Source organism: Cervus canadensis, chromosome 32, assembly GCF_019320065.1.
Source record: "Cervus canadensis isolate Bull #8, Minnesota chromosome 32, ASM1932006v1, whole genome shotgun sequence".
In the NCBI taxonomy this organism is placed as follows: domain Eukaryota; kingdom Metazoa; phylum Chordata; class Mammalia; order Artiodactyla; family Cervidae; genus Cervus; species Cervus canadensis.
This window is the reverse complement of record NC_057417.1, coordinates 3,951,674-3,962,615: the sequence shown is the minus strand read 5'-3', so window position 1 is coordinate 3,962,615 and position 10,942 is coordinate 3,951,674. Positions and strand designations below refer to the sequence as shown.

At 43.1% G+C, this 10,942-nt stretch overlaps 1 protein-coding gene across 4 annotated transcripts in view; it reads right to left on the bottom strand.

Annotated features, from left to right (window-relative positions):
* The window catches only part of TXNDC11 (thioredoxin domain containing 11), a 59,693-nt gene that overhangs the window by 16,626 nt on the left and 32,125 nt on the right, over positions 1–10,942 (bottom strand). For all 4 annotated transcript variants that reach the window (XM_043456691.1, XM_043456689.1, XM_043456690.1 and 1 more), the window contains one exon: positions 895–1,007. In XM_043456691.1, coding sequence (XP_043312626.1) covers positions 895–1,007 — 113 coding nt within the window. The remainder of the gene's footprint in view (positions 1–894; positions 1,008–10,942) is intronic.

Below are 10,942 nucleotides of genomic sequence, written 5' to 3'. Positions count from 1 at the left end.
TCATGAACATTTCTATCTGGAAAACATGGAATGTATTTGACTTTGGGAGTATAAACTGCAAGAAGTAAAGCCATCTGGGTTACTAGAGAAAGGCAGAAGCTCAGGGAGACAGCCGCGGGGGGCGCCCCTAGCAGTCCCTCCACAGGCAGAGCCTTGCACACTGAGCCGGGAGCGTGGGTTTAAAGGCTGGGCACCCTGGGTATCGGGGTTCGGGCCCTCACCCGACCCGTAAGTCACTGCCGCCGTCAATGGAGTCGGAGAGAGGACGCTGAGGAAAATAAACTCAGCGCGGGGCCTGAGCAGGCAGGAAGCAGTATCAGAGCAGAAGCACAGAACCAGGCACAACGCAGGTCAGCAGCTCAGAAACAGCGAAGCTGGGGCCAGGCCACCAATGAGCAACCAAGTCAGGGAACAAAGGCAACGCTGGAAAACCGCGGCGCTTGGGGCAGGGAGCCACCAGCGTCTCACTGTGACTTGACAAGAACTTCCAAGTCCATCTCATCAGCTAAAGGAGAAAAGCATGTCACGTGACTACTCTTGATAAATGGAACAGATGAACAAAGGATAACACGCCCAATGGAACCTTAACCTTTGACAACATGGTCCCAGAGGAATACTTCTCCAATACAGCAATTCTGCAATTTCATCCAAGAAGGAAAGCTAATAAGGCTGCATCAAAATCTAAGAATATAAACAGAACTTCTAGCTGTTAAATCCGAGAGCTCTGGGGCATGGGCTCTAGAAGGGGCTGAGGGGACTCGATTTGCATATAAAACCATGTGCACTCTCCTACAGACAGCGTCCACAGATTTCACCCAGTTGTCAAAGAGGCCTGTGATCTAAACAAGGTTAAGAACCACTGCACTAATAGAAACGTGATTTTAAAATACTTACAAGTGATGTGTTGAAATGTCTATGTAAATACACACTTCCAGAGTGTACTAAGGATACCAGTTTCGCAAGATGCTTATTTGTGATAACCCCAAATCGTACTGTTCCTAGGTAATCTGAAACAGAAAATTTTCCTTTATTAAAAAGAAAAAGCCTATGCCTTAAAACAACCACAAAACCCAGTGATCAAATCTTGACACACAAATTTCCCCAGAGCAAAGCTCTTTTTGGCCACCTAGCCTGGACAGACAAGGAGGAGCTGAAGAAGCCACCTCCTAAAACAGATCACACGTCTCCTCCAGAGTACCTGCCTCTGACTAGGACCTGCGCTGTTTCAGCCCCTGTTCCCCTACTCACGAGCCTCACTGAGAGCCCAGGCACATGCTATTCTCTCTGTCTGGACACTTCCATGCCAGTTCCTTCTCAACATTCAGATCTCGGCTCCCACCCCACCTTCTCTGAGGAGGCTTCCTTGACCACCTGCTTCCAGGCAAAAACACTTGAGAGGATGGTCTGTAAGGGGACACCAAGGCTCCCTCCTGACTCAAGCCTTCTCTTTACCATTACTCTAAGCTTTTAATAGCACTTACTAACATTTACATAATCCTACTGATTTATTTAGATTTTCTTTGGTCCAACTTCCTCTTAAAACCTTGTTTATTGCTGTTTACCCCAGCATCTACAGCAGCATCTGGGCATATGTGCATTGATCTCTTGAGCAATAAATGTTAGTTACACGAATCAATCTAGCATATACAAGGAATTCATATGAATTAGGAAGAAAAATAAAACAGGTACAAATGGGCAAATCACAGAAAAGGAAATGTAAGTGGCTAACTGCACTTAACCTATTTCGGAGGAAAGCAAATGAAAACACAATTGCCACTTTTCACCTTCAAAACGTCCCAGATCTGAGACAGAGGAAGTACCAGATACTGATGACCAGTAAAGAAATGAGTGCTCTGCTGCAAAGCTGGTGGAAAAGGCAGACTGGCAGCCACCTGGGAGAGCAATCTGCTGTGCTGTCCACGATGGAGCCCGGACACGGCCCGCAGCCCCCGATCCACTTCTTCGTGCCTACACGCGAGCCCTGAGTGTTATACCCAAGGGCAGTCACCAAAGTAATACCCAAGGAATTGCCTGCAGATGTTGAAAACAGTGGGGCAGGGCAATCTATACAGCCTGAATAGATTTTCTAAGACACATGTGAGTAAAAAAGTCAAGACACAGTGTACCTTTTATGTGGAAAAATCCCTCACACTTATAAAGTATGTTTTCTCCTACAGGCACATATGGTTACAAATGTATACAGAATCTGAAAGGATAATAAAAACTGTTTTTGTGTTGGGGGTTGGAGATCAAAGGGGACTTGATCCTTATGTGTGAAGCTTTCTTTTTCCCCCCAAAGAGTATATTTAATGTAATATTTGTGTGATTAAAAGTTGACTGAAATATGTAGTATTAAAAGAGGGTGCATAAAACGATGTAGGAAAAGGTACACTTTTTCCTACCCCCTTTCTGCTTTACTAGCAGATGTTAAGTAAAATATCAGTCAAACATTGTGTGCTACACTCAGTCGTTCAGTCATGTCTGACTCTTTGTGACCCCATGGACTGCAGTCTGCCAGGCTCCTCTGTCCATGGAATTTTCCAGGCAAGAATACTGGAGTGGGTTGCTATTTCCTTCTCCAGGTGATCTTCCTGACCCAAGAATCGAACCTGGGTCTCTCGTGTCTCTTGCATTGGCAGGTGGATTCTTTACCACTGCGCCACCTGGGAAGCTCTGACTCTATCTTATGAAAATAAGTCAAAATCACTTTAAAGTGTCCTGTGCACAGAGATGTTCACTGCATCATTGCTTACAGAGCAAAAAAAAAAAAAAAAACTTTAAATGTTACCAAGTGATATCTAAGTAAACACAGGAAACTTCTAACTTACTCACACAAGCCCACCTTCCAGCAGGGGTGGCCTCTTCCTCAGAGGAGGAGTGACTACTGAGGCTGAGGCGAGAGTGACTGTGTCCCTCACACCAGGCTGGACAATCTAACACAAACCTGAGGGGCTGAAAATGGCATTGAACCAAAGAAACACAAGAAGAATAAGCCCAAAATGACGGGAAAGCCTTATATATAGGGTGGATGGCAAAGGGTGGGGCGGGGTGGGCAATGGGAGCCAGAGAATGGGAGTGGGGCAGCCTAACCTTCCTCTCAGCACCAAACTTAGAACCACAGCAAAGTTTCGCAGCCTTCACAATCAAAACCTAGACTCATTACACCAGCCACTGTGTGGCGATCCAACGTGGAACACAAGCACTAACAGATAAACCTGACGGCGCTGCAAACACCACGCACCTCAGTGAGGGGGTGGTGGGGGGCGAGGACAAAGAACTGAACCAGAGAAGAGCTGCAAACAGTATCCTGACTGGATACTGTCAAGACAGCGAAAGCCAGGCTTCTCAGGGAAGGACAAAGAAGTTACATATGAAGAGAGGAAAGTTAAAGTAAACTCTGCAGTGTTAGACTGGAATCAGAGGAAATGAGAATAAACTTACAACTTTTAGTATAAACTTATGACTTAAGACACAGATAATAGATATAACAGAGGCATGCATGCGCGTACGAATAAACACATATATGTCTGAGCTCTCTACCTGCTGAAAGGGCCTAGGAGTAATGACACTGAATACCAAGAAGCCCCAGATCTGGGTTTCTAAATGTCATTCTCCAATAAAAAGAAGCTGATCCCAGAGCTGGGGCAAAGGCAGTACAAGATGAGCCTGAAACATCTTGTTGAGTCAGGAAAGAAGTGCTCATAAAAAGAGGAGAATTTGTTCAAGGGACACAGGCACCAACCCGAGACGCTAATGGCCAAAGCCGGAACAATCTGAGCAACAAAATAAACAGCCAGTATTTTTCAAAAGTGTCCATGTCATGGAGAGTAAGAAAACAGTGAGGAACTGTCATAGGAGGAGACTAAGGAGAAAAAATAATTAGCTGCAATGCAGGATCCCTGGAACAGAAAACAGACGTTACTGAAAACAATGGCAAAACTCAAATAAGGTCTGCAGTTTACAGACCTTCACACTGGACCAATGTTAATTTCTTAGTTTTGACAAAAGCACCACCACAAGTGGTTAAATCATGTTAACACTGGGGGGAGCTGGGTGAAGGTAGGGCGTTAGGAAACTCCGGATCCATCCATCCGCGCAACATCTCTGCAGCTCTAAGATTGGTTCAAATTTGAAATTTAAAAAAAAAAAAAAAAAGGCATAACATATAGGTTCGGATTCCAAAGCTGCCAGAAGAAAAGCAGGACCCAGGAGGGAAAATGCACTGGTAGGGAGCAAACACATCACCCTCCATCCAGTAGTAGGCTCAATATTGGCAGACCGCCACCAATAGAGAGAGCGGTGAAGGAGAAGCAGCCAGTAGGAAACTCATTTGAGAGTCCGCCAAAGTCACCAACATGATTTACTGGAGCAGAGGAATCAGGAGTGACAGCCTGACTCAAAAGCTGAAAGGGGCCATTCAAAAACTAGCTTAACTGCATTCATAAGAATGGACAGCCGCCTGCCCGGGGCAGATTTTAACATGCCCAAACATACTATAATTTCAAAACTATATTTTTCACACAGAAATTTACAAAAATCACACATTTTAAAAGTTCCTTCAGATAGTGGAAAGCTTGCTGGAAGCAGTTTATCTGTGCAGTCTCCTGTGTATAAAGAGCACTTGAATTAGCAGGCGAAGTTCACAGTGTAAGAATGACACACGAAAATAACACTTCTCATCTCCATATCCAGAACATTCTGTCAGGCAGGGCTCCAGGGCTTTCCACAATAGGGGTCTTTGTCAATTATAAAACGAATAATTTTGTCCCAAAATGAATGAAGCTTCAATATTTTAACTGAGGATTCTGAATGTACTGAATAATAAAAAACAAATTCAGAACCATGCTCTCCCCTCCCCCATCAGTGGGTCCAACAATGACATGAGCCTATTCAATTAATAACAATAATAATAAAATCTTAATAAATTCTGTTAGCCAGGTAACCAGCCAGCTACAGTCTATTAACCATCCAGGGAAAGGTGTCAGAAAGACGACTGCAACATGCAATGACATCCTGAAAGAACATCTCGGTGAAAGCAGGAGTTACTGAGCAGTTTCTGTAGCTGGTCACACAGACATCAAGGTGACCACAGCAAGAAGACTGGCTTGTCTGTTGTCTGCTACAAAAGTTGCTGAGTCCTTGGTCTGGTCTCCCTTAGCTACATGGCAACCTACTGGGCACACAGCCACCACTAGGCTCCCCACGAGACATGGGATGAGTGGAACGAATATATCATGGCACTTCGCTGTTTGCGTGCTTTGAGAAACAAATGGCCTTGCTTTGATCCATGAAACCTTGTCTATTTTCAGCACTTATTGCAGGTTTACCCCTTGCTACCTTTCAAGAGCTTAGGGTTCTTTTCTGTCACTCAGACAATGCTCTACCCCTGCCCCCCTCACCCCTCTGGGTGGAGCTTTCATTGACCTTCCACACACCACTTCACCATTTACCTCCTGGCAACAACCAAGGACACATCGAGAATGGAAAGATCTGAAATTCCATCTGGTTTCCACTCAGGCTCATCTGGCTCACTTGTGATCTTTCTGGTGTGCATCAAGGGTTTTGGGTTTTGGTCACTGCATAATGTTTTAATATCAGACTACTTTTATTGCTTAAAATCATGGCTTTAAATTCAATTTTTAACATTAAAACTTCAGTTTGGTATTAAGGTAAACTGCATTTTGAGGCAAGACCTCAGTGAGGCAAAATATTAAAATTCTCAAACATTCCAGAAAAGAACAAAAATTAGTTCCTTTTGTTAGCAAAAGGTTTTTTGTTTCCCTTTTTATTGAAGTATGGTTGATTTCTAAGCCAGTATGAGTTTCAGGTGTGCAGCAAAATGATTCAATTATATTTATACTTTTTTTTTTAGATTTTCCATTAATAGATGTTTAACTGCTTTCAAATTAGTAATAAAAATCTTGCCAGAAGCAAAGCTACACAATTCACACTCACCAACTAACAGACTACCAGGACACTGAAGCATTAGCTCAAGGAGGTGCCTGCAGGAGACTCAGTATCTTAGGATATAATTGCTTTTTCCCAGGATACTGGGATAACAAGGCCTAGGTCCTAAGCGCATGGTCCTAGGTGGTAGCCACTAACCACATGTGGCTAGCGAGCACTTGAAATATAAGCAACTGAGGGATTAAATTTTTTACTCTATTTGACTTTATTTAATCTAATTTGAAAGTGATACTCAACTCAGTTATAAGAAAACATTCAAAAGATGAGTTTGTAACTTTAAACTAGTATCATATTATAAATAAACTATATTTCAATAAAAATAAATACACAAAATGAAACAATATAAAACTATTTGGTATGTAAAACATTTTTTCAGCTGTAAATTGTATGAAATCTAAACACAGATCAAGTATTTCCAATGAACACTTAGCATCTGAATTGAAGTGTGCTGTTAAATATAAAAGACTTGGTTAAAAAAATGTAAAATATCTCAACAGTTTTTATGCTGATTACATGTTGAAATGCTAATAATTGGGGTACATTGGGTTAAATAAAATATAAATTATTCAATTGATTTCACCTATTTCTTCTTCAATTTTAAGGCCTACTAGAAAATTTTAAAATATCTCTGTGGTTCATGTTAAAAGTTCTACTGAACTATGCCAAGGTGACCATGATGAAAAAGCAAGATTCATGTAATTCAGGAAGATTAGCCTCAGATAAGTCCAACAGCCAGTAAGCCTTAATAATGGACAGTTACCTGAGAAGGACACATAAGACAAAGATGTTTTTCCGTGAAAACCTCTCTAAATCGTTATTTTAGAGAATGGTTCTTTTTAAGAATGTGTCCCATTCTCTCCTTCAGAAAGGAAAAGGTGGGGCTCTAGACCTTGTGACTCTGGGTATAAATGGCCGAGCTTCTGAAATTAATTCTCTCTCAGAGGCCTATATTAAACAGCATTTGGTGTCCTACAAAGTAAGGTACCCAAGGATATACTGAAAGAACGAGCAGACATGCTGGAACTGAATGGAAATTTTCACTTTGGGACTGGCCATCTGCTCTCCAGGAGGCTTCTACATGAGCTCATCTCTCAGGGATCTCAGGGCAAAACGGAACATCAGGTCGAGAGAAATACTGATACAGAACACTGCTAACAAATAAACCATCATATTCTTCAAAACTGAGTACCACTGGGTTAAGCCACGTAGGTTTTAACCTACATGGCTAACAAGTTATTTACTCCCTGGGAAAATTTTTCTCAATTCTTTACTCTGGGAGGTGGTCACATCCTCAAAGGCAAAATCTGTATTGTGGTTCCTCCCATGCCAGAAACAATTCTCATTTTACTCTATGCTCTGACATTTTTATTAACTTATGCTTTCCCACTCTTCCTTCCAAGGTTTTGGACAAGGAAAAAAAAGGAAGACTACAGGATTGTATTAAAAGGGATAACAACAGCCCCTCCAAGGTTACTTAGCGTTTCCACTGTAGTGACTCGGCATCAGCCACCAGATGATGACTTCACGCACTTCCAATGCTACACGCATTCATCAAAATAGAAAAATCTGCAAAGAAATACAACTGTATAGAAATGTTTGTCTTCAGTGCATGAACTATAACTACGGTTGGCATTTTTCCTGCAGAAATGTGACTCTGAGATTTGTTATATTGTCAATTTCTTTTTTTGGCTGTGTGGCATGGCTTACTGGATCTCAGTTCCCCAACCAGGGACTGAACCCAGCCCACAGCAACGAAAGCACAGAATCCTAACCACCAGACCACCCGGCAACTCCCTCAAAATCCTTAACGTAAAACACAAAGCAATTACGTAGAAAAAAGTCTGGCATTTGGGCACCACAGACACAGTATGCATATTCTGATGCTTGCCAAGATACTGCTGAACTCCAAGTAAACATGTAACTTCTTAGCAGTGATTTTCCTTTTACTTGTAAGTTAGGAAGGAGGGAAAGAAAAACATCATCCCAAATTCATCATTTGAGGGGAACATGAACTATAGAGCTAAACAGGCCTGTCCTATACACTAACATGACCATAAACATCCTCACACCACTGTTCTCACTTAGCCAAAGCACAATATTAAAATGATCAATTTGAATACACCTCTTGGATGTATTTCAATTAAGTTTCCTTTTTTAAAAAAAAGCCTCAGGGAGGGAAAGACTTCACTAAAGAAACATTATCTCCTTAGAAATTCCTCCTCCATCCCCTCTTATGCTGCACTTAGGGTCTAGCATTGGTGTCATATATATATATATATATTTTTTTTAATCATGCTTTACAAAAACAAAAACAATTCTTAGCTGCCAGATCTAAAAAAAAAAAAACAGGCCACAGGCCAGAGCATTTTCAAGCTGAAGTTTGCTTTAGAGGCAACTAGGGCAAAGCTCCCTTATGCTGCAGATGGGGAACCTGAAGAGTAAGAAGGGGAGACTGGGTGAGTCGTGGTCACACAGGACACCTGCCACTAACATAACTAATCAGGAGAGTCAGTCCCCAGCTACAAGTTAAGAAGATGCCACTAAAGTCCAGGAAAAAGTCAGAAAACAACGTTGGTTGCTAAGTGGGAGACACAGCCAAGGAGTGCAACAGGAGTTCCAGAAAGGAGCTGGTGGATGGAAATCTCCACTCCATGTCTACAGAGCGCCAGATGTCACGCTGACTGGGCAATATCTACAACTCCCACAGGACTTCAGCTAGGCCCCGAAAAATCAGGAAGGCAGACACTAACCAGGGCGAGGCACCGCATTTTAAGCGGATCATGAGCAAAGCCTTGGAGGTAGGAATCGCCATCCTGGGCGGCCGGCCTCATCCCAGGAGCGCAGAGGCAGATGGAGTGATGTGTGGGCTCAGTTCCTGCGGCACTCCTCACTTACTGGACAGGACTACATTAAGTCGCTGTTTCTGCTGTAAAAAATTACCCACTAATTTAGTAGCTTTAAAAAATATCTTACAGTTTGGAGGTCGAAGTCCAAAACGGGCCTCATTGGGCTAAAATCAAGGTGTCAGCAGGGACTGCTCCCTCCAGAGGCTGCAGGGGAGAATCCACCTCCGTGCCTTTCCTACCTTTCAGAGGCTACCTGCATTCCTTGGCTTGTGGCCCCTTCCCTCTTCAAAACCGGCAATGGCCAGACAAGTCCTTCTCTCACTGGATCACTCTGACACTGTTCTTTGCCTCTCAATTCCACTTTTAAGAACTGTTCTGATTATCTTGGGCCCACTCAGATACTCCAGGATAACCTCTCTTTCTCAATGTCAGCTGATTAGCAGCTTAAATCCACACGCAACCTCCATTTCCTCTTGTCATGCAATGTAACATACTCAGAGGTCCCAGGATTAGAATGTGGACATCTCTGGGGAGCCACTGTTCTGCCTCACAGTGACCTGGGGTCTGTTAACAACCTCTCCGAAGCCTTAGTCTCCTCCCCTGAGACAGTAACACTGAGAAGGTAACATCCTACTTCAAAGAGTGGCAGTGAAGATTGGATCTTCCGGGTAAAGTGCTCTGTTCAGCATCAATTTGTCATGCTCAATGTTACGTAACAAGCAGTCAAGTGGAGGCCAGAACTGGGTTTGTCTGAACCAAATGGTTTCACTGTAAGTGTGTGATTTTATCATAGAAGGCGATCCCTGAAAAGTTTTCAAGATTTTAATGTTTTGGGTTCTTTGCCTAGGAGTCTTATTTCAGCTTAAAACAACAACAACAAAAAACCCCTCCAAAAACCCCCAACAACCCTGAAAAAATAGGATGAAAAATCAAAACACACACAGACAGGGACTTCCCTGGTGGTCCAGAGGTTAAGAATCCATGCTTCCACCACAGGGGGCACAGGTTCCATCTCTGACCTGGGAACTGGGATCCCACATGCCGCCAAGAGTGACCAAAAAGAAAACCCCCAAAACACAACAACAAAAACACATATACATACACACTCATAAAACAGGTAAACTTCAAAAAGGTAGAAAATACCACAAAACAATTAGAAAGTAAAGAGAGTATAATTTTTCAAACACACGGGTCCAAGGAATCAGAGCATCTGCCAGTGACCACTAAGCTTGGTTCTGAGCGCTCTGCACACCTCGCTTCTCCCAGCGCCACCTGTCTCCCGCTCTCGTGTTCCTCATCCTCACTCTCTTGTTCCGGACTTCTCATCCTCCTGGGAAACGCCGCCCACCTCCAGTCTTCCCTGCTCTGATGGGCACACCCCACACCTCCGTGCTCAGACAAAGCCTGTCACAGATGTGTTACTGCGCTCGCTCTGTGGACAAGCCCACCTGTGGGCCACCCTATGGGGGCACTGTGGATGGTAAGAAGTGTTACCCTTCTTCACAGCTGGAGCACAAAGCGGACCCTCTAAAGTTCACTGAATTAATAAGTCATGCTTCTGAATCTAACTCAAGAACAGGAATGTCTGGTTTCGGGCTTAGTCCTTATCTAGCAGGGAGTTGGTCATGGACAGGGAGGCCTGGCGTGCTGCAGTCCACGGGTTCACGAAGAGTCGGACATGACTGAGCGACTGAACTGAGCTGAACTAAACAGCACTTACGAGGCTGAGGAGATGTCATAATGGGAATAAAAGCATTTCCTATGAAATATGATCATATCCTTGCTAAAATAATAGCAACATAATTAAAAAGTCATTTTTAAATGGGAATAAAGAAGTATGGAATTCCTAATATGTTTACTCTAATGTGTATTAATCAATACCCAGAGGGCCTCAGATCACAAGTTAGAAAAGATTTCCCTCTGCAAGTGAGTATAGTGACAACAATACTCACTAATCAATACTCATTAATCTCAACAAAAAGATTATCTGAGAAACCAACTGATCAAGAACCTATTCCATTCACGGAGAACTGTTAAACCCAATGCCTGGTCCAAACTTCCAAGAGTTAGACCCAGGCACCTTAGGAAATACAGTAATCTCAGAGTCAACCTTGCCTAAGAAGTCAGTC